The sequence below is a fragment of the Lepidochelys kempii genome, chromosome 2, assembly GCF_965140265.1.
Source record: "Lepidochelys kempii isolate rLepKem1 chromosome 2, rLepKem1.hap2, whole genome shotgun sequence".
NCBI lineage: Eukaryota > Metazoa > Chordata > Testudines > Cheloniidae > Lepidochelys > Lepidochelys kempii.
The window spans coordinates 88,414,715-88,438,768 of NC_133257.1; the positions used below are offsets into that span (position 1 = coordinate 88,414,715).

General features: G+C 41.4%; 1 protein-coding gene across 9 annotated transcripts in view; it reads left to right on the forward strand.

Annotated features, from left to right (window-relative positions):
- Positions 1-24,054, forward strand: part of PTPRM (protein tyrosine phosphatase receptor type M) — an 832,874-nt gene that overhangs the window by 682,359 nt on the left and 126,461 nt on the right. For 6 of the 9 annotated variants that reach the window (XM_073331568.1, XM_073331567.1, XM_073331560.1 and 3 more), the window contains 3 exons: positions 2,382-2,456; positions 2,702-2,728; positions 7,980-8,167. In XM_073331568.1, coding sequence (XP_073187669.1) covers positions 2,382-2,456; positions 2,702-2,728; positions 7,980-8,167 — 290 coding nt within the window. The remainder of the gene's footprint in view (positions 1-2,381; positions 2,457-2,701; positions 2,729-7,979; positions 8,168-24,054) is intronic. The other 3 variants (XM_073331561.1, XM_073331563.1, XM_073331566.1) reach the window with 1 other exon arrangement.

The following is a 24,054-nucleotide window of genomic DNA, read 5'->3' on the forward strand; positions in this document are numbered from 1 at the left end:
GGCCCATGGGCCACATCCGGCCCGCGGGACCATCCTGCCTGGCCCTTGAGTCCGGCCTGGGGAGGCTAGCCCTCAGCCACTCCCCCGCAGCCTCAGCTCGCCGTGCCACCAGCGCTTTGGGCAGCGGGGCTGCGTGAACCGCCAGGTGTAGTGTATGAAATTGCCCCCCAATAATTAAATTGTATTAAATTACGGAGCACCAAGACTGGCAGCCATAAGTAGTACACCGTAGGTAGCACATTCCTACAGGGAGCAATTTAATACACTGCACCCCCGGAAAGGCTGTGCCTCCCCAAACAGCCTGGCCCCTGTCCGCCCCCTCCCACTTCCTGCCCCCGACTGCCCCCCTCAGAACTCCCGACGCATCCAACCCCCCCTGCTCTTTGTCCCCTGACTACCCCCTTCCAGGGCACCCTGCCCCTAACCTCCCCCCCAGGATCCCACCCCCTATCCGACGCCCCCTGTCCCCTGACTGCCCCAACCCCTGTGCACAGGCCCCCTGAGACTCCCACACCAATCCAACCGCCCCTGTGCCTTGCCCCCTACTGCCCCTGGGACCTCCGGCCCCTTATCCAACCCCCCCCACTCCCCACCCCCTTTCCATGCCGCTCAGAGCACCAGGACTGGCAGCTGTAAGCAGTACACCGTAAGTAGCACATTCCTACTGGGAGCAATTGAATACACTGCACCAGCCCTCCAGACAGTTTCAGAACCTGGATGTGGCCCTTGGGCCAAAAAGTTTGCCCACCCCAGATCTAGTCTGACCTCCTGTATATCACAGGCCACCACCAACACCCAGATCCCATACTTTCCTCAAGGGAGTAAGGGGATCACGGTTTGGCTGTATCTTTATTCACCAAGATATATTTTTGCTGTGGAGCTATTAGATGGTCACAAAAGCAAAAGTACATCTTATAGTCCAGGAAGCAATAAGTACTTGAGGCCAGATCCTCATCTTTTGTAAATCATTGTAGCTCTGTTGAAGTCAATGGAACTCTGACATTTTATACTCACTGAGGATGAACTTTAAATGCAAACTTGTCATAATGAATGTGGCTTCCACAGGAACCAGGCTGACAATGTAAACTATTTGTATTGATCTTTTATTAAGGACTCATTCCTATGAGGGGCTCAGAGTATCCTCCACTCTCATTACAGTGTGTGGCCGAGATCCTGCCTTGCATTAGGGCAGTTTTTTGTTCTGACCAGTGTAGCCAGCCCCCAGCAGAAGGGAACCCTTGCCACTGCTTCTTGACTACTGATATAGGGGTGCGACCACGGGAAAAGGGGAGCAGTCATCCCCAGCTGCACGGAACATTGACAGCCAGCATAAATAGGAACAGCTTTCAGGTTGCTCCATCTTATGCAAGGGACAGGCACCTGGCACCTGGAGGGTCCAAAGACTCGGGAACAAAGATGGAGCTCAAGCTAGCACTGAAATTTCTCTGCTCTGTAGCTGCATAGTCTCCACATTCAGATCCTACCTTGCTCAATATTTAGGTCTCTGAACTTCTTGAGAGGTTACTAGGATGCCCAGAATATCCTTACATCTAATGGAATAACTGAGATGGAGCGCGAGTGAAATGCACCACAACTTGCATCAGCCACCAGGGTTGCATGTGCAGTAACCTTTGCTTAAAAGTCTCTGATGGCTCTTTGGCTGAATATCCCTAGATGTTTTATAATTAACAGTCTGTTACCCACTGATTATTTCTGTCCTTTTAATGGTAATGCATGGGTTGTATGTCATACTATGGAATTAACTCAGCTTAGATTGTTTCATTTAACACCCTTATAAAATTACCAGTGTTTACATCTTTAAGTACTAGTACCAATTCCGAAATGTGAATCACTGGTTGAAAAACACTGTCAGAGAAAAGAATAACCTTCAGGAAACAGTACTATCTGCATGTATGTTACCCACCGATCTGAACTGTTAATAGTACAGCAAAGAAAAAAATGAATTGTAGAAGAATATTTGGCTAACTTATTTGTGGTATTGTTAGGTAACCCTTTTAATTCTCAGAGCTACTGTCAAAAGCAATTGCTGTCATTGTTCCTTGCTTATTTGAAGATCTACATTCAGTCTTACCTTCGAAACATAAAAAATATGCTAGCCATCAATGGAAAACTTCACAATGATCAAATTGCTTTGTCTGATCAAAACTATTTTCAGAAAATTGGTCCATATTAGCTAAACCATTCTAGTAATTACCCAGCATACTTTCTGCTTCCATTAAAATCATTGGGAGTTTTGCCATTGCCTTCAAAGGGGGCAGGATCAGGCCCTAAATTAAATCAATTTCATATGCGTATATTTCCAATCTGAAACAGCAACATTTCTCTTTGCTGCCACTGACTAAATTTTCTTCTCTTTACAGCTGTATCCTCCCCTTCTTCATTTACAATGAAAACTAACACACTGAGCACAACAGTGCCTAATTCTTATTACCCAGGTAACCATTTTTTGTCTTTGTTTCATCCTTTCATAATGCAATGCACCAGTTTCCCTCCTTAAAAATCAAAATGTATACTGTTATCATTTTATTATACATTGCCATAGGAGCGTTATACATTGTAACATATTATAAGTAGTTGCTTAGTGTGGCTTTCTGCAGGAAAACTGGGGATCATTTATCAATCATTTACTGTTCTCTCTCTTTTTACCTTTCTGCATTGACCTGCTTATGATGTATGACAGATCCATTTGTGCCAACTGCAATTTTAGGTGAGAACATTTCCCTTTATCAAAGTTTATTGCAGAAATAATTTTGAAAGGCGCAGCTCTGGGTTACAGAACATAGTATCTAAGAGACCAGAGCATTAGGTTTTTGGGATGGGGAGCAAGCTTTTCTGCAATGAGAATGCTCAGGACAGTTATTGGACTGGCTTCCTACCATCATGGTGCAAAGTTGGGGGATGGGGGAAGAGAAAAATTGCTTTCACATGTGGTTTTATGAAGAAATGTTTATGCATGTATTTGGAACGACACAAGAGAATTTGATTATCATGGCAATTAAAATAGTTTCTCATTATTTTCAGTTTTATCTGTGAACTGAAGATGTCACTTTTGTAAAAATAATGTTTTCCTAATTAAGGATGATATAGAAAATCAGTCAAAATAAAGGTCTGGCCATCTACCAGCTATCATTTCTTCTTACAATACCACACAGTTTACTGGCATGCCTGTCACCATGAAGTTTCAGAGAAGATGGTGTTTTGAACAGCAAAATGACAATATGGCACTTTATAAAAGTATCGTTTATTATGTATCAGTTGTCACAAAAATGAATAAAATGGTAGCACTATAGGACTAAATGCATTTAAAGTATGAAACATTTCCACTAGGAATTTAGAAAAAACAACAACCTCCTATTTGTGCAATATAAAAAGAATGAAGGAAAATGGCATTTTCAAGCTGTTATAATAAAAGTAGCATGAGATGCTATTGCATTTCCATTGAATAAGTAACAAGCCTGTCTTATGGCTTGTTCTTTGTTACTTCCACAGTACTAACCTTCACCTAAATCGAGATTTTAAAAAATTAAATAAAGGTATAACAATGCACTGTAGCAAGAATTCCAACCCAAGTGTTATGCTGCTTCTTGAGCTCTGTCTTTACAATGGTTTATCTTTACAATACATATTTTTCTTCCTCTTCCCTTTTCTCCAAATCACTATGAATTTGTATATAAAGTATAATACTTTCCATGTCGTTTTCTGGCTTTAAGCAGTTGCACTGAGGTAAAAGAAATTAAGTATAGTTAAGTGACAGTTACAGGGAGCTGCACTTTAGGAATGTGATTTCTGAAAAACTAATGCAGCAAAGTTATTGTGCTGGAGGGATAATTAGGAAAGCTCATTTAAATATGACATCCAAAGGAAAAAGATCTGTGCATTTTTATATTTTGTGTACATCAGGGAGAATGTAATGGTAGTCACTGTAACAATGTAATAATCTGCATGCAAATGAAATTTGCTGAGCCTTTTAACTGCCTGAGATTTTAGATTACTTTGTGCTTTCCATTCATGCAGCAACTCATCCAGTAGATGTTCTGACCTTGTGGTGGTCAGGAAGAAAACCTTTGTTGCCAGGAGAAAAATTTAGATATTTCCATCAGGATTATGATAAGCTTTGCAAATGGATTCTCAGAAACTTTTTCAGTCATTTGTTGTACCATAATGACGATGAGAAATCTTTTGGTAGGTTTCTCTAAGGAGAAATAATATTTAAACAAACATTTCTGATATGAAAAAAGATGCACTTTCGGTGTCAAAATCTCCTTCTCTGAAACTGTAAGAGAGAAGTTCTTGAGTTAGCTAGCTAATGTATACAATCTGTATTTACTCTCCTCAGAAGTCCTCCCATTATTTTGTTGTAGAAAATAAATATTTTTGTTGCTTCACTTGTTAAAGGTTAAGTTAACACCTTTTGGTGTTCCATTCAAACAGAAGTAATCATCAGAAAGCTGCATACATACATGTACTGGGCTAGAGCTTTAGCTGGTCTACATCAGAGCAGCTCTACTTCAATCAGTGGAGCAACACAGATGAGGATCTGGCCCATGACATTTTAGAACAACAATTAATTTTGAAGTCCATATATTTTAAGACATGAATGGCTGGCTTCTTACTGCATGTAATGCCCAATCCTGCAGTCCTTCCTTATCCAGTGGGAGTTTTCAGGACATAAGGGACTGCAGGGTCGAACTTCTAGTTGGAGTCTACATGACCTACTGGGAAGTCATATGACTGTGATTATTGTTTAGTTTTCTTACTAAAGGGGTCACAATACACTTACATTTTCCAAAAAGTCATGAGAGGAAACTCAGGGCTTGTCTTCACTTCTGTGCTAAATCGGTGGCTCTGCCATCAATGCAGCAGCGTCGATTTAGCAGGTCGGGTGAAGACATGCTAAATCGATGGGAGAGCATTCTCCCGTTGACTTCAGTACTCCACCTCAATGAGAGGCGGAAGCTATGCTGACAGGAGAGTATTTCCTGTCAATATAGCGTGGTGTAGACACCGCTTTAACTCCATTTAAATTACAAAACTTATGTAACTTAACTAGCATAAATTAGATCAATTTACAGTGTTAGTGCAGACAAGGCCTTAGACTCAACATGCAAATTAGCATCTTCTCAACCTATTGAAACAGTTGACTGAATTAATACGAAACTTTTTAAATGAAACAAATGGCAACAATCTGATTTCTTCTCAACAATTCAGTATTTCAATATTCACTAATTTTCAGACAATTGAGAGAAGCTTCTTGTTTAACCTAACACCTTAAGTGAAATATTGACAAACAATCCCTTAATATTCCTGGGTTGTGTATGCCTAAATTAATCTTCAGAGAGAGGCAACTGGTCTGGAAAAGGCAGGGTAGGTAATGCCTGCCTGTCCTCCTGTGTTCTGAACAAAACTCAAAAGAAAAAGAAAAAGTAACAGAAGAAAAGACAAGGAACTCAACCCAGATACTCCACTGGTCTTGCAGATGTCTGCAGCACCCATGTTTCAGATAAATGCTGACTAAATATGCATTTTAATAGTTCTCAGACAGTACTGGACAAATATATTGGAATCAATAACTGGATAATATAATGGGGGTCAATAACTATAGTCACCAGCTAAACTAAATAAGCTGCATGCTGTGGTGCGTCCACCATGTCAGCTGGCAAAAGCAATTGACTCTTGCGTCGGAGATTCTCTGTCTTGCTATCACTTTCAAAGGCAAAGCAGGAAGATAGCAAATACTGTATTTCTGGTGGATTCATATTGTACCATCCAAGCCAGGGAGCATAACCTTTTCATTTAAAGTAACTTTAAAAGATCAGTCCCAAACATAGCATAATAGTTTTAGTCTTGAAAGGGTGGGAGCTAGATGAGGCAGAGAGGCAGTGGGAGGGAGGGAGGAATGAATGTTCCATTTAGTCCACAACACAGAGAAGCCCCCTGGAGCGAGAGGCTTATGGGCTGAACTGTCTCACTTTCACAGCCCAGAGACCCTGACAAGATTTGCCATCTGAATATTTAATAGGAATTTCAGAGTTATGGTGATACCTTCGTTTGAACAAAAATAAAACCTATAATCTAACTCTACATAAATTTTAAAAAACCATACAATCAACTTCTACACTTTTTTTTGTCTTTTGTGTCTTAGCCGCCTTGTAGTATTCGGGTGCCATTTCAACAACAACATGCTGTAACTACACATGTATATCGCCTTTCATGCCATGCATCCCAAGGTGCTTTGCAATACAGTTTTACTGCATGTTAGGCAAAAGTAGCCAAATTTATTTATTAAAAATGTAAAATTGTTTTTGCTATATTGGATGAGGTTAGTAAAGTGGCAGGAGACATAGTGAAATATCCATATTCATATCCATATTGCTACATATTATTTTAAGTTTAGGTTTAGGTGCATTGTTCACATTTTAAACTCTTCACTGAGGACCAGATTTAATCTCAGTTTCATCAGTGTAAGCTGACTGTGACTCCATTGACCTCAGTGAATAACTCCCTTGACTTTAGTGGAGTAACTTTTAATTTACACCGAGATCAAAAACTGGCCCTTGATGAGCAGATGTAGCATTTTGGGTGTTTGTGTGAAATCTTCGGGCCTGTTCTTAAAGAAAGTGTTGGGAGCTCTATACTATAATAAATTTAACTAAAGAATATGGAAATCGTATTATTTTAGCAATCCCCTTTTATATAACACATTTTACATAGCAGTCATTGTTACAATATATTAATTTCATTAACCATTTCCCACAGTTAGTGTGCGGGCATTGCAGAGTATTTTGACCAAATTAAAGCACAATTTTTTGTTATTTCAGTTAGCTAAAACAAAATACTCTTTGAGAAATACAAAATTTTGGTCTTCGGTTTTTTTTCAGCAAAGAAAATATTTATGATGATGCTTACTCCTCAGACTTTTGGGGCTTTTTCTTGTCAAGTATTAAACAAAATAAAAACTCCATGAAAACAAGGGGAAAGTGATAGTGCTTCTTGAATCGTGCCCTCTTTCACATAATCTGTGACTCAGCTAGGATACCAAGCTGTAAAAGTTAAATTACAAATATAAAATTACCTGTAATTATTAATGTAGTACTGTTGCTTATGCCCTGTTTCCTTTTTCTCCTCCTCTTTTTTTCTCCTGATATGGTTCTTCTTAAAAGTGCCAATAAATGGTAAGTTGCCCATTTGCCCCATCAAAAAGGTGTGGAGGGGGCGGGAGAGTGTGTGTTTCATACAAATTTTGAGCAACCCAGTGGGTTCTGTTGCGTGTTGGCTTGCATGTCAGTTGACATATAACATTTTATGCCTAATGTGATGGCCCATGATATTTTGTGAAGTTGTTGGTTCTGCAGCATGCTAAACAGCCAATCAAAACATTTACCCTAAGCAGATGATCTCTTGCATATGTCCTCTTGTATTTTGTTTCAAAGTGTTGTATCAGATCTACATTTTCATTGCAGTCCTAGCTTAATGAACCATAATCCATTTTGTGCATTTTTTTATTTTGCTCACACCAAACATTTGTTCTGAGTTCACAGTGTAAAATCTAATAGTCCACTAATCTAAGAAGAATACAAGTCCTATTTTATTCCAGTGGGACTTGATGAAGTTTCAAGATGAAACTTCTCTACAGCTTATAACTGAATGCCTAAAGAATTTAAATATTGTTTATAATCAGTTAGTTTTCAAAACAATATTTATTTATATATATATATTTAAAACAGTATATAGTTTGGACTGTTCTGCAATGCTTACATTGTAGAAACATGGACTTTGCCTCATTCCAATCGATCTTGAAATCTCCCTGGATAATTTACTAAATGGATTTACCTTTTTTCTGGCACAGCCCTGATAAATAGTTGGTTATATTAAAGTTGGTGATATCAAAATCATCCTTGTAGAAATCAATTTATTTTATACTTTTAATAAGTGGAAACAACCTGGTTTTCTTTTCATAGATGAAACCCACACGATGGCCAGTGACACAAGCAGCTTGGTCCAGTCACACACCTACAAGAAGCGAGACCCAGTAGATGTGCCATACCAGACCGGACAGCTTCATCCAGCCATCCGTGTGGCTGACTTGCTGCAGCATATCACGCAGATGAAATGTGCAGAGGGCTATGGATTCAAAGAGGAATATGAGGTAAGTGCCCGGTCTAGTGGCCTGATTGTTTTGCCTTCTGTGGTGTCAGCTCTCCCCTTTCTGTTAACTGCACCACAGAACAGGAAAAATAACCACTTCACGCAGAAGGCCCCCTGTAGTGTGAACAAAGGATGTTTAGAGAAAGGCACCGCTCTGCTGTGCTAAAAAGGCACTGACAGTATTTTATGAGTAACAAGTCAGAATGAACAGTGAGATGTAAAAATACAGCTTTACATTCTGTATCTAATTCCAGTTATCCATGAGTATATTTTGAAAAGCCCCAGGCCACTGTGTGCTCAAAGAGCCCTCTGTTATGAGTTTTTATTTTCTCCTGAGTAAAAGTAGCGTTTCAAAGTGTGACATCATAGCACTGGCCAATCAGAGTTGTCCTGCGATGTGACACTGTGATTTGAAATACAGGTTCCATGGGCTGGTCGTGACTAGTGCATGCCAGCAAAGACTGTAGAAATATAGCACATCATCAAGGCTATGGGAGTGCCTGCAATGCCAGCTCTATGTTCTTTGTGAGATCAGTGAAAAGGGCAAAAAAAAATTATTTTCTGTCCAAAACAAAGCATTATAAATAACTGCCTTAAGCTTAGCTATGCTCTAAAGTCACAAGAACGGTACTCTCATGTTCCAAGTCATGTGGACTTCAATGATCAGAGATTTCTCAATCCAGAGTCCCCTGTTAAATGCAAGCCCCTTTGGGTTCCTTTATATTCTACTTTGTTCCATAATTTAGTGTCTAGGTCACAGAAATGAATTTCCTTTACACATTTCCTTCTGCCTTTTTAGGACAGAGTTTAAGGGGCTGATCCTGAAAACTCTTATTCATGTGAGTAATTCTTACTTATAGTGGATGGGATAACTAAGAAGACTAGAGTTATTCACATGTTTAAGAGTTCAAAAGATTGAGCCCTAAGAGCTAGCAGAAGTAAAAACATGAATTCAGGTGGAACAATTACATATAGGTTTGACAATAAATTGGTATCAATAAAGGTCTGAAAATAGCTAGAATATGAAATGAATCTGTCACTGAAGTGTATGAGAATTCATGCCGTAATTTGCATTGAGTGTTGAGGTTGTATGGTGCTGGGCACAAAATGCAAACTTAAACAGATGTAGATACTGCTAGGCAGGTGAGTTCTGAAGCTGTTATGGTCTATTTCAAAATACTCTGTGAACTTCTAAATACACAAATGATGGCCTGTTTTGTGACCCAGCCTAATATGGCCCATAATGGCCATACAAGAGAGTAATACCCTAGCCCTCCCATATTCCTCTCCACATCATGGCTTAGCAGAAGGAAGGAGAACAGAGGCTGTATGCCCAATACTCATCCCCTCACCCCTACGAGTAAGTTGGCAGAAAGGAGCAGAATGATATAGGCGAGGCTTTGGCTTCTCGCCACCCCAGCCAGCAGAGCTGTGGTGTTTTGAAGGAAGGAAGCTGCAGTTCATAAGGGTCTGCAGTAAATTACTTTTCCCCACCCATGCACCCACATCTCCTTCTCACAGCTCTTCTTGGGGTGTGCAAATCTATGCACTGCCCATAAAGGCTCACTCTAGCCCTGTGTAAATATAATACACAATGTACCATATTTAGGCACATTGAAATTATAGGTTAATGTATTTACCTAATAGACTATTACAGACCCTTTGAGTAAAGACCCATCTACTGATGTAGAGTATGCTTTTTACAAAAGAGCAATGGTCAGTGCCCTGCCATGCAAAATGGTCGGTATGACAGCTGTTTTTAAATAAAATATGTTTCTGATCCTGCTGTTTAAAAATGACAATTGAAAAAAATCTTTGCCTTCGGAAAAAACTTTGTTCCTCAGCCTAGACCTTGTATGCCAATTTTAAGTGCAGAGGAAACCTACAACTAATTTATAAAAAATACCGTGAAATGGAATCTATAATGGAACCACTGACACAGCTTTAACTACAATGGATCAAATGATGCTGCTGAAAAATGGTTTCCAGGAAAATCACTTAATTTTAAACTTTCCAACCTGATGGATGACACCCAATTACAGGCAGGAGGTGTAGTCATGACTAATGTCTGTAGATAAAATACATCAGTGGGGTGCACTGGAGATGGTGGAGGAGTGGAACTTGAACTATTGCAGCACTAGTTGCAACATTTCTGTTTCCATGTGGAAATTGTTTATGATCAGAATAGACCATAACAAGCCATGGAACAGTCCTTCTGTTGTTGAATTTCTTGGGATCACTGACACATAATTGAAGTCTTAGGCTGCCAAACCTATTAAAATATTTACCTTTGTCTTGAAATTATCTACGGAGATAAATGCATACTGTGTGCATAGATCGTGCTACGACCTAAGCAATAGAACTGGCTTTCTGGAATCTCTTTTCCATGTGCATCAAAAAACTATCCAGAACTTCCAGTCCTGCTGAGACTGAGGAGCTCCCTGTTTAATCTGATTTTCAGACTGAGACCTCTTCTCTTTGCCAAGGCTGATACAGGCATATGGAGGGATTTATTACCATTAAATTATCAGAAAGAAAACTGTCCAAATGAAAAGAGAGAAATATTTTGGCAGGAGATTTGTTTTGAATGGACTTTCATAGATGATTTTCCATCTAACAAGATAGCAGGATTACATTCTCTCACCAGGGAAACAACTAGATTCCAAAGACATTCAGTCAGAATTCCCAATGAAAATAAATACGTTGAACTGAGCAGAAAGTAATGTAGCACATTATCGGCTAGTAGCTGCTTAAGGTAATAAAAGGGACCAAAGTATTAACTGGTATGCTTAGTTATAAGTGCTTTAAAATGAAATTTAACAATTAAGGCCATGATTCAGCCATGTGCTTAAGCACATGTGTAATTTGAAGTCCTATCAATTTCATCTAGAAGTTTTTGGAGTGACATAATTGATGTAAGGGAAAGTGTTGATTGGTCACCTCTAACCTCTGGTGCAAGCTGTTCCTGTGCATTATTGATTAATCAGTCGATTGCTTGACCACACTTTGTTTCATTATTTCGCTATGAAATGTACTCAAGAGACCAAATAACCAATGCCAGTCAGGTTTATTAATATGGTACAGGAAAAAGATTCTGTATGATACCAGTCTCCAAAGAGCAGTCTAGTGCAGCAGTGTTAAATTCACCTTTTTCAGAAAGTGTTCTCCTTACAGTTACATCCCTAAAATCATCTTTTTGTACCCTACTTGTTTACCAGTAAATGGTACTATATATGTCACCTGAAACTGGATTCAGTTATCAGCTTTTTACCTTGTTTGTTTGTGGTACAATGGTGTACCCCTTTATCTTCTGTTCTGAACCCATACATTCCAGGTCACGATGCACCCTTATCTTTGTTCTCAACACATGCATTCCAGGTACTAAGGAGCATGAAGACACTCCCCTTGGTCTGTGAGGGTAACTCCCTTTCTGTTGCTATGAGGAAACAGTTATATGTCCTGACACTGACAGTTTTCCTATCTACTTAAGCCAAAGCTTTCTTCAGCTAATGAAAGGCGTTATGAGATATTTAGCATAAGTGAACAGTACTATGGTATAGGCCAGTTTAGGCTATATAACTGTACAATATTTATGCTCAATGTTGTCGGTGCTTAATGCATGCTATTATATGATATATATTTATACGTTAGTCAACCGCATTTTGGGCATGATCTTGCAAGATGCTGAATGATCATGTGAGATGCTGAGCATCCTCAAATCCCAAAAAACACATTGGGTGTTTGAGGGTTTCCAACACCCTTTTGCCCCAATCCTGTGACGTGCTCAGGCTCCTCAACTCCCATTGACTGTTGGCTTTCAGCGGCTTGCAGGAATGGGCCTTTCATGATTATTTATGAACAGACATACGCTGTAAGGACCCAGTCCTGTTTCTGCTCCAGCCAGCGGCAAAACTGCCGTTGACTTCACTGGTGCAGGATCCAGCCCTGAATCCCCTAGTGATTCATTAGGACAGACGTGGGCAAACTACGGCCAGCGGAACCCTCCTACCCAGCCCCTAAGCTCGCCCCGGCTCTTCCCCCACTGTCCCCCCTCCCACGCTGCCAGCACAGTGCTCTGGGCGGCCGGGCAGCGCAGTTGCAGAGCCACAGCCTGACCCGGTGCTCCAGCCGGCGCAGATGTAGCACCGCCAGCCACCGGTGCTCCAGGCAGCACGGCAAGGGAGCAGGGAGTGGGGGGGTTGGATAGAGGGCAAGGGAGTTGGGGGTGGTGGTCAGGGGGCAGGGGTGTGGATACAGGTCGGAGCGGTCAGAGGGCAAGGAAAAGGGGGGTTGGATGGGTCAGGAGTCCCGGGGGGGTAGTCAGGAATGAGAGGGAGGGTTGGATGGGGCGGCCGGGGGCAGTCAGGGGTGAGGAGTCCGGGGGTGTTCAGGGGACAGGGAGTGGTGGATGGGGTAGGAGTCCTGGGGGGAGCCGTCAGGGGGCAAGAAGCAAGGGAGGTCGGATAGTAGGTGGGGGCCGGGCCATGCCTGGCTGTTTGGGGACACAGCCTCCCCTAAGCGGCCCTCCATACAAATTTGGAAACCCAATGTGGCCCTCAGGCCAAAAAGTTTGCCTGCACCCTGCATTAGGACTATGTAAGGGTGAGAGCCAATACAGACATGTCTTTAACAGTACATCTATGACAACTTCACTGTCTAATTTCCCTTGTGTTTCTCAAGTTTCAAACCTTTATTTATGGTCTAGTGGAGTGTAGATGATTGTAAGGGATTGTGCAGAAATCTTTAAACTCAGGAACCATTGATACATATTTCCAAACAGTTTAGTACACAGTAGATCTTTAAAATCCTTTCAGTCCCCGTGCCGGACTTTAAAAAACAGAAAGTTGAGATTTTGGTTTGGTCTGGCAGTGTCAGACAGTGGTATGGTTTCCTACTCCAGCACAGCTTTATTAGAGCTCAGCAGTTCTTGAGTAAGAGGGTTATTATTTACCCTTGAGGAGTCTCTGATTCCTATCCCACTCACTCAGTCATCATTTTTACTAATTCTCTCCTCTCCACATTACAACAACAAAAGATAAGAGGAGTGAAAATGATCTCTATTTTATTCACTGTGCCTTTGTCCTCCTCTTCTACTTTGACTTCATAGTTCAATAATACTTTACACTTGCATGGTGCCTTTCATCTGAGACTGTCAAAGTGCTTTAACACATTAAGCCTCATAGCACCGCTGCAAATATTGTATGGAACTGCTCACTCCATCCTGAGAAAGTAAACTTGTATCCATTACAGGAGCCCAGCACAGACTAGTAGTATTGGTAGGAACTTAAGACTCCTCTAAACACAAAGTTTAGTTCAATTTTAACCAAAGTGGTTTTAAACCCCTTTTGTGGATGTTCTTAAATCGATTTAAACTTGGCTTGTATCTTCTCAATGTAAGTTGATTCCTTACCAAATTAAGCTAAATTGACATAAGCCAGGTTTAAATCAATTTCAGAACGTCCACACAGGAGTTTAGACTGGTTTAATTACATTGATTTTAAAACACAACTTGAACATAAAGTGCAGCTTTGTGTGTAGACAAAACCTTAGAAAATCAGGACCATATTATACTCAATGAAGGGAAGTTCTGAGCTCCCATTGTCTGAAAGGCAGAGGTTCCTTTAAAATGCCAGGACTTGTAAATGGGACCCTTTTCAAGCCTCCCTCTGTTCCTAACACTGATGGAATTGCATTAGGGTTGCCAGGCATCTGATTTGGAACCAGAACGCCCAGTTGAAAAGCGACCGTGGCAGCTCCGGTTAAAAGTCCGATTGGGGGCCCAGGGCTAAGGCAGGCTCCCTGCCTGCCCTAGCTCCGTGAGGCTCCTGGAAGCAGCCGCCAAGTCTTTGCAGCCTCTAGGTTCATGGGCAGCCAGGGAGGCTCAGCGTGCTGCCCCATCCCTAGTGCTGGATCCACAGCTCCCATTGGTGAAGGTGGCACAAGGGCAGCATGCGGAGCCTCCTTGGCCGCCATGCACCTAGGGGCTGCAGGGACCTGGCAGCTGCTTCCTGGGAGGATTACTGAAAACCTTTTTCATCATATAAGAAAGTTCTGCCAATCCCAAAGCATCAGACACATTACTTCCCAGGTTAATGAATATTCTAGATCTTACCCAAATACATGCTTACAGCCAATTCTTATTAACTAAACTAAAATTTATTAAAAAAGAAAAGAGAGAGAGTATTGATTAAAAGATCAGTATACATCCAGATATGAGTACAGTTCTGAGATCAGATTATAGTAAAGATGGTGAAAAAGTTCTTTCAGAATTAGTCCATAGGTTATAGTCCAGTGTCCACATTCAGGGTGATCCAGTTAGGACTGGAGATCTCAGCCTTTTCACTTAAGCTTCCCTTGCATGAAGCATCAAGAAGATCTGAGATAAAAAGGATCAGGACCCAAGGAGTTTTTATAGAGTTCCAGGCCTTTTCTTGACAGGTCAGAGTCCTCAGGTGAACAATAGGCAATCGTGGGGACTTTGAAGTAGACCCATTTCCTAAGCATCACTGGTAATTAGCTACACAAATTAACATACGGCAATTGCTTGTTTTCCATCATTCACAGGTGATTTGCTATACATTTCAAAGAGAGAGGAATACAGTGATATCCTATGTTTACAGTTCAATTAAATGTTAAGATCTCTGAATTAACAGAATACAGTATAGACAGGGACTGTTCGATTACATTGTTAAACTCTAACAATATCTGTGTAAACACACAAAAACACAAACATTATCAACCAAAATATCTTTCAGGGTTGAATTTGGGTCAATTAGCCTGCAAGCTGCTTAACGCTTTCTGGCCATGCATCACACTTTGTATAAGATTCATTGCAATTATATAACAGTGGTAACAACAGTGATTTGCATGGTGATATTTTAATTAGATAATGCCACACTGCTCCAGCCTTGACCCCCTCCTACATCCCAAGCCCCACCCCAGCCGAAGCCTGCACCCCCTCCCACACTCCAAAGTCCTTGGCTCCAGCCTGGAGCCCCCTCCTGCACCTCCAACCCCTCATCACTGGCCCCACCCCAGAGCCTACACCCCCAACAAGAGTCCTCATCACCACCACCACCCCCGCAGCCCAACCCCCTGCCTCAGCCTTGAGCCCTCTCCCATACCCTGAACCCCTCATTTCTGTCCCCACCTGGAGCCCACACCCAGAGCCCATACCCGCCCCCCTCCAATCCCCTGCCCTAGCCTGGAGCCCTCTCCTGCACCATGAATCCTTCATTTCTGGCCCCATCCAGAGTGCACACACCCAGGCCAGAGCCCATACTCCCCACACCCCAACCTCCACTCCAGCTCGGAGCCCTCTCCCACACCCCTCATCCCCAGCCCCACCCCCAGAGCCCGCACCCCGAACTGGAGCCCTCACCCCCTCCCACACCCCAACTGCCTGCCCCAGCCTGGTGAAAATGAGTGAGCATCGGGGAGAGCGAGCAGCGGAGGGAGGGGGATTGGAGCAACTGGGGGGTGGGGTCGCAGAGAAGGGGAGGGGCATGGCCTGGCCTTGGGGCAGGGGCAGGACAGGGGTCTTGTTTTTGTGCAATTAGAAAGTTGGCAACCCTAAATTGAATCAATGGGAGAATTTAAGAAAAAAAACTTGGTATAGCTTCAACTCTCCTGGTCCACACATAATTTTTATACTAATTTAGCTATTTCAGTTAGGAAGTTATTTTATACTAATATAGTTAAATCAATACAATCCCTAGTGTAGCTGCAATTATAGTGGTATAATAGTAAAATATACCAAGTTTAATCCCCTTTATACCAACAGAACTGCATCCAAACTAGGGGTTGCACCAGTTTAACTATATCAATTTCTAAACCAACATATTTAAAGCAGTACCAAAATTATGTCTATACAAGCTCAAAGGGGTAGTTGAGGCCAGGAAAATGAGGTGTAGTTAGCAAACTTGTCAGTTAACACATGTTAATGAACACATTTTTTAGCACCCGTTAGCACCGAGTGTGGACAAAGACAGAAGTGTTTCATATGCGTTAACTGGTTCTGGTCAATCCTTAAAATTCTGTGTTGCAATCTGATCACCCCATCACAAAGATAAGATAGCAGATTTGGTGAGAGTTCAGAGATGGGCAGTAAGAATCACTGGGGTATAGAAAAACTATCATATGAAGAGAGATTTAAAAGTTTGATATTGTTTATCTTAGCAAGAAAACAAATAAAAGGAGATGTGATCAAAGGAAATAAAATGATGAATGCACAGAGAAGGTAGATTGAGAATTTCTGTTCACCCTCCTTCTTGTTAGGGAAACATTCAATGAAATTGAGAGGTGGCAAATGTAAAGAAAATTCAGATGGAAAATGCTAACAGGTCATATGAAGAAATACTTTTTCACAAAGTGTACGATTTGCCTGTGGAACTCATTGCCACAAGATATCATTGAGGCCAAAAGCTTAGCAGGATTCAAAATAGGATTTGACATTCATGTGAGTAACAATATATCCTTCCATAGCTCTGGATATTTTTAAAAAATTAAAACTAAGACCTTTGGAAGAGCTATAAATCCTCATGCTTCAGGGCATAAGCTAACTCTAAATACTGGAGGTTAGGAAGAAGCTTTCTCTGGGTGACAGGCTATCCCATATCTGCTCGCTGCAGGCTCTCTCCCCTGAAGCATCAGGTATGGGCCACTGTTGAAGAAAGGATACTGGACTAGAAGGCCAATAGTTTGATCCAGTATGACAGGGCTTATGTTCGTCTTTCACATTAGTGCGTAAAGCAGAACATAACCTCTTTCCTACCTTCTTTGTCCCTGCGCTCCATTCGTAACTCTTCTTCCTGTTTGTCTTGATTGAAGGACACACATGCTGCCAGAGAACATTTCTGAGTGTTGTGCATCTAGGACCCTTTTCTGAAATCCTGAAAAAAGTAGTATTTTTTGTTATTGTTAAGCTGAAATAGCAATTGACAGGACCCAGCTGGTGCTTCAACTCTACGTGCATTCACTGTGACAGAGACAGCCCTTGTCTCTCTCCAACCTGCACGTTTCACATGCTATTTTCAATTCTGATTTTATATTCTGCAACACCAGCTGAGTCAATCATAGCTACAATCAGCGAAGGTTATTCTCGATCCCACAGGATACAAATAACAAAACAAAAAAACATGGGCACATAGAATAGGAATGGAGATATTGGCAAGCACTGCAAATACATTAAGGACAACAGCAGCAGCTGCATCTTGCAGTGTCTGGAGAAACCAACTGCTTTTTTGCTTGATTTCTCCCCCTTTGATGATGATGATGATGATAAAATCCATCAGAAAAGTATGGAGACTTGTCTAAAATAGTGAGAATGTGCCCTATTATTGTGAAAATTATTCTGAAAATTGTCAGCAATACTTCTCCTTAAAGATCATGCTTTGGTTGTTCTTTGTTTTTAGTTTCCTGTATATTTTTATTACTTTTTATCTGTAAATAGAACATATTATGCACCCTACTTATTTAAATCACGAAAGAAAAGTACATCTTTCCAGCTCTGTATCTATCATATTAATCTTTGTGGAATCTCTCATCTCTGAGAGTGAATGGTTTCCAGCTCTTGTTGGACTTTGTTCATTTTTTTTTCATAAGTCCCAAACATTAGACCTATCAGCCTGTTTTGTAACTGAATCTCTGAGGCCTAGTCTCCAATTGAAAGTTATAATGGTCTAACTACGTCAGTTAGGGGTGTAATTTTTTTTTTTTTTTTTACTGATACAGTTATCCCAGTAGAATCCCTGTGTGAACACAGATATACTGGTATAAAGATGCCTTATAGGAGTATAGTTATTCCCCTTCCTATTTGGGAATAGCTGTACTGGTTGGAGCTCGTCCGGAATTCTCCGATGAAGCAGAGTTTCATTGGAAAATATCTATCTGTCATTCTGGAAACTTTTCATGAAAACATCCCGGGCATGGCAAACTTTCATCAAACCACAGGCATCTGAACTCTACCTGGTTTCCTGGTGGGCTGCTTGGGACTCTGGGCTTCCAGGGTTCCTTGCTCCATAGAAGCCCCACCAAGCAAACTGCTCTAGGGCTGGAGATCTGGGACTTCCATGATCTGCAGCAGGCCCACCATGCCGGAGCATCCAGGCTCCCCATTGAGGAGCCAGGAGCCTGAAACTCCTGTGAGCCCCAGCTATAATTGAGGCTCAGCTCTCAACTTCACAGCAGGGCATCTAAAAGCCCTAAGAACCTCATCTTGAGCTGAGGCTATCAGGGTTTCCAGTATCCTTGCCACAGAGCCAAGAGCTTAGAAGCCCTGGGACAGGCTTCCCCACCATGTAGACTGCTCCAGGGTTGGTGGCTATGGAGCAGCCTTGCCATGCAGACTGCCTTGGGGCCAGGGATCAAGAGCTTCCAGGGTTGATAGGTCCAGGACAGTACTGCCATGAAGACTGCAGTGGGCTAGGGACCCCAAGGACTTCCATATTCCTGAGCTAGTTGGCACCGCAGGATACCTGACTCACTGAGTAGCTGTGGTGAAACTGTAAAGAATGTAGTTTCTGTCAACAGCTGCTAGGGTCCTGGGTAGCGTATTTCATCTCAGAAGCCCCATTTATTGGTGGTTTCAAAATAATAATTTTTTCACAATTTCCAGTTTGTGGAAAATGTTAAAATATTGAAATTTCCTGTGAATAAGAAAATCTTGAGTTTCAGCCAGCTCTAATTTTGGTGTAAAGTGCATGTTTATCAATCTAACTGCGTCCCCACTAGGGGAGTTGTACTGCTTTAACAATACTGGTATTTTTCAGTGTAGACAATGCCTAATTCTCTTTCTCTTTTAATTGTTTCTTTTTTAATAATTGTTCACAACATCGTGGATAGTTTCTAATTCTTGCAGCACAATAAACATTCATTGCCCTCAAAGTTTCATTTTTAAAGCAGTTGATAAATGTCTAGTTTGTCTTCAGTTTGGAGGATAAAAAGTCCTTCAACTTGCTGAATTTCCATTAGCTGCTCAGCCAGTTTTTGGGGTCATTTTGCACATGCAAACACAGATCTTTGCTTGCTAGATACGTATTTTCCTTTATAATCAGTGTGTGTGTGTGTGCACGAACAGCGAAGAACCCTACAAAGTTATCCGTGTCTTTACACCATTCATAACACATTGCCTTCCTGCATCATGGCTGCTGTAGCAAACTGTCCAGTGATCTTCTTTAATACTGAACAAAGTAATTTATTTGAATAAGGAAAATATTATTTTCCCTAAAACCCCTCTCTCTCTTTTTTCCCTTCTCCACTGTTTAGCTTCTACACACACCCTTTCGGGATTCCCTGTTCCACTCTCTCTCTCACCTGCCTTCCTGCCACAATGTCAAATAAAGTGTGTATATATATCCCCACAGTTTTCTCCCTTTGTTTTCTGTATAAGCAATTTTAACAAGAATTCATTTTTAGCAAGAAACTATAGATCCAGACTAGTCACTGGCTTCACTGCTTGTCACTACTGGTCATCTTCTAGCCTTGATAAAGGTTTTGTCCACTTGAGTCACTTGGATTATATAGTTGTAGAGGTGTATATTACCATACCATAACTCTAGGACTCTTCTCAACAGAGCTGTCTCCGTTCACCAGTGCTGCAATGTGTGTACCATTGCTACTAGTTTGGGTTTGGCGCCATCAGAAAATGCCTCCTATTCTTCCATAATCAGTAGCTGGAACAGTCTCGACCATCTAGGATCATGAGCAGCAAACAAGCCCAGGGATGATAACAGCTAGTTTTGGCCAATATTTTCTTCACACAATTTTATCAGGTTTATGCTGAGATAAGCTTTGGACCGCATTCTGAGGTTAAAGAGGAAAGCCTGGGATCTGCTGAATGTAGCGGCTGTCATCCTAATATCCTTTAAGCAGAGACACTTACAATGAAGATTTACCTGTAAGGTTGGCGGTGTTGGTCTGTTCCCTCCTTGATGTGTAAGAGTTTTGGTATGCTGATAAGTAAATGGACCAATTTTGTCTGATACCCAACTGCAAACTATACCCAGATTTATCAGCACCAGAGGCTATTTTAAATAGTTCTCATTCGTGTCGTGAGGCTGGTTAGCCAACCCAAAATGGCACTCTTAAGTACTTCCATGTTATTCTAAATTATCAGTAAGGCTCCTCAGCTAAGCACCAGCCACAACTAAGGACATTCCTGGTGCATATTCTGCATTAGACTCTCACTTACCTCACCTACCTTATTCATAGATTCATAGATATTTAGGTCAGAAGGGACCATTATGATCATCTAGTCTGACCTCCTGCACAACGCAGGCCACAGAATTTCACCCACCACTCCTACAAAAAAACCTCACACCTATATCTGTGCTATTGAAGTCCTCAAATCATAGTTTAAAGACTTCAAGGAGCAGAGAATCCTCCAACAAGTGACCCGTGCCCCATGCTACAGAGGAAGGCGAAAAACCTCCAGGGCCTCTTCCAATCTGCCCTGGAGGAAAATTCCTTCCCGACCCCAAATATGGCGATCAGCTAAACCCTGAGCATATGGGCAAGATTAATCAGCCAGATACTACAGAAAATTCTTTCCTGGGTAACTCGGATCTCACCCCATCTGATAACCCATCGCAGGCCATTGGGCCTATTTACCATGAATATTTAATTACAAAACCATGTTATCCCATCATACCATCTCCTCCATAAACTTATCAAGTTTAATCTTAAAGCCAGATAGATCTTTTGCCCCCACTGCTTCCCTTGGAAGGCTATTCCAAAACTTCACTCCTCTGATGGTTAAAAACCTTCGTCTAATTTCTAGTCTAAATTTCCTAGTGGCCAGTTTATATCCATTTGTTCTTGTGTCCACATTGGTACTGAGCTTAAATAATTCCTCTCCCTCTCTGGTATTTATCCCTCTGATATATTTATAGAGAGCAATCATATCTCCCCTTAACCTTCTTTTAGTTAGGCTAAACGAGCCACGCTCCTTGAGTCTCCTTTCATAAGACAAGTTTTCCATTCCTCGGATCATCCTAGTAGCCCTTCTCTGTACCTGTTCCAGTTTGAATTCATCCTTCTTAAACATGGGAGACCAGAACTGCACACAGTATTCCAGGTGAGGTCTCACCAGTGCCTTGTATAACGGTACTAAAACCTCCTTATCCCTACTGGAAATACCTCTTCTGATGCATCCCAAGACCGCACTAGGTTTTTTCACAGCCATATCACATTGGCGGCTCATAGTCATCCTATGATCAACCAATACTCCAAGGTCCTTTTCCTCCTCCGTTACTTCTAATTGATGCGTCCCTAGCTTATAACTAAAATTCTTTTTATTAATCCCTAAATGCATGACCTTACACTTCTCACTATTAAATTTCATTCTATTACTATTACTCCAGTTTACAAGGTCATCCAGATCCTCCTGTAGGGTATCCCTGTCCTTCTCTAAATTGGCAATACCTCCCAGCTTTGTATCATCTGCAAACTTTATTAGCACACTCCCACTTTTTGTGCCAAGGTCAGTAATAAAAAGATTAAATAAGATTGGTCCCAAAACCGATCCTTGAGGAACTCCACTGGTAACCTCCCTCCAGCCTGACAGTTCACCTTTCAGTAGGACCCGTTGTAGTCTCCCCTTTAACCAATTCCTTATCCACCTTTCAATTTTCCTATTGATCCCCATCTTATCCAATTTAACTAATAATTCCCCATGTGGCACGGTATCAAATGCCTTACTAAAATCTAGGTAAATTAGATCCACTGCGTTTCCTTTGTCTAAAAAATCTGTTACTTTCTCAAAGAAGGAGATCAGGTTGGTTTGGCACGATCTACCTTTTGTAAAACTATGTTGTATTTTGTCCCATTTACCATTGACTTCAATGTCCTTAACTACCTTCTCCTTCAAAATTTTTTCCAAGACCTTGCATACTACAGATGTCAAACTAACAGGCCCATAATTACCCAGATCACTTTTTTTTCCTTTCTTAAAAATAGGAACTATGTTAGCAATTCTCCAATCATACAGTACAACCCCTGAGTTTACAGATTCATTAAAAATTCTTGCTAATGGGCTTGCAATTTCATGTGCCAATTCCTTTAATATTCTTGGATGAAATTATCTGGGCCCCCCTATTTAGTCCCATTAAGCTGTTTGAGTTTTGCTTCTACCTCAAATATGATAATGTCTACCTCCATATTCTCATTCCCATTTGTCGTGCTACCATTACCCCAAGATCCTCTTTAGTCTTATTAAAGACTGAGGCAAAGTATTTGTTTAGATATTGGGCCATGCCTAGATTATCCTTGACCTCCACTCCATCCTCAGTGTTTAGCGGTCCCACTTCTTCTTTCTTTGTTTTCTTCTTATTTATATGACTATAGAACCTTTTACTATTGGTTTTAATTCCTTTGCAAGGTCCAAACTTGACTTTTAGCCTGTCTAACTTTATCCCTACATGTTCTGACCTCAATAAGGTAGCTTTCCTTGCTGATCCCTCCCTTCTTCCACTCCCTATATTCTTTCTGCTTTTTCTTAATCACCTCTCTGAGATGCTTGCTCATCCAGCTTGGTCTACAACTCCTGCCTATGAATTTTTTCCCCTTATTTGGGATGCAGGCTTCCGATAGCTTCTGCAGCTTTGATTTAAAATAATCCCAGGCCTTCTCTACCTTTAGATCCATAAATTCTTCAGTCCAATCCACTTCCCTAACTAATTTCCTTAATTTCTGAAAGTCAGCCCTTTTGAAATCAAAAATCCTAGCTGCAGATTTATTTTTATTAATCCTTCCGTTCAGTTTGAACTGAATTAGCTCATGATCACTTGAGCCAAGATTATCCCCTACAACCATTTCTTCTATGAGGTCCTCGCTACTCACCAAAACCAAATCTAAAATGGCATCCCCTCTAGTCGGTTCAGCAACTACTTGCTGAAGGAATCCATCAGCTATTGCATCTAGGAAAATCTGAGTCCTATTATTATTACTAGCACTCGTCCTCCAGTCTATATCTGGGAAGTTAAAGTCTCCCATGATCACGCAGTTTCCATTAGTATTTACTTTATTAAAAACATTAAAAAGGGCTCTATCCATATCCAAATTAGATCCCGGCGGTCTATAGCACACCCCAAGCACTATCCCAGGGGAGGCTCTAATAGTTTTCTTCCCCAATTTAATTTTTGCCCAGACGGACTCAGTCATATCCATTTCATCGCTTCTTATTTCTTTACATTCTATCTCATCATTGATATACAATGCTACTCCACCACCTTTACCTTTATTTCGGTCTTTCCTAAACAGCACATACCCTTCAATACCTGTAGCCCAGTCATGACGACTATTCCACCAGGTTTCTGTTATCCCTATAGTGTCTGGTTTCACTTCCTGCACCAGTAGCTCTAGTTCCTCCATTTTGTTATCTAGGCTCCTCGCATTAGTGTACAAACATCTTAATTTTTGCTGTTTGGCCTCGCTCACATTCTGTACCCTATTAGGCACGGTCATTTTACTACCAGTATAACCTATTAGACTTGTATCTACACTGCCCTTCCTCCTACCCACGGCTGTATCCACTCTTACTTCATTTTCTTTCCTCTCAATGCTAAAATCCGGCGTGGAGATTACCTGGACATCTCCCAACCATCTCCCCCTAATTCCTAATTTAAAGCTCTCTGAATCAGTTGTGCCAGCCTCCATCCTAGAAGTCTATTTCCTTCCCTACTCAGATGAAGTCCATCCCGAGAGAACTGTCCTTTATCCATGAATGCCTCCCAGTGGCCATACATCCCAAAGCCCTCCTTATAGCACCACTGCCTAAGCCATCTGTTGATAGTCATAATCTTGTCACACCTTTGTTGCCCTTCTCTAGGAACAGGCAGAATCCCACTAAAGATCACCTGAGCCTCAATTTCCTTAAGCGTCTTCCCCAGC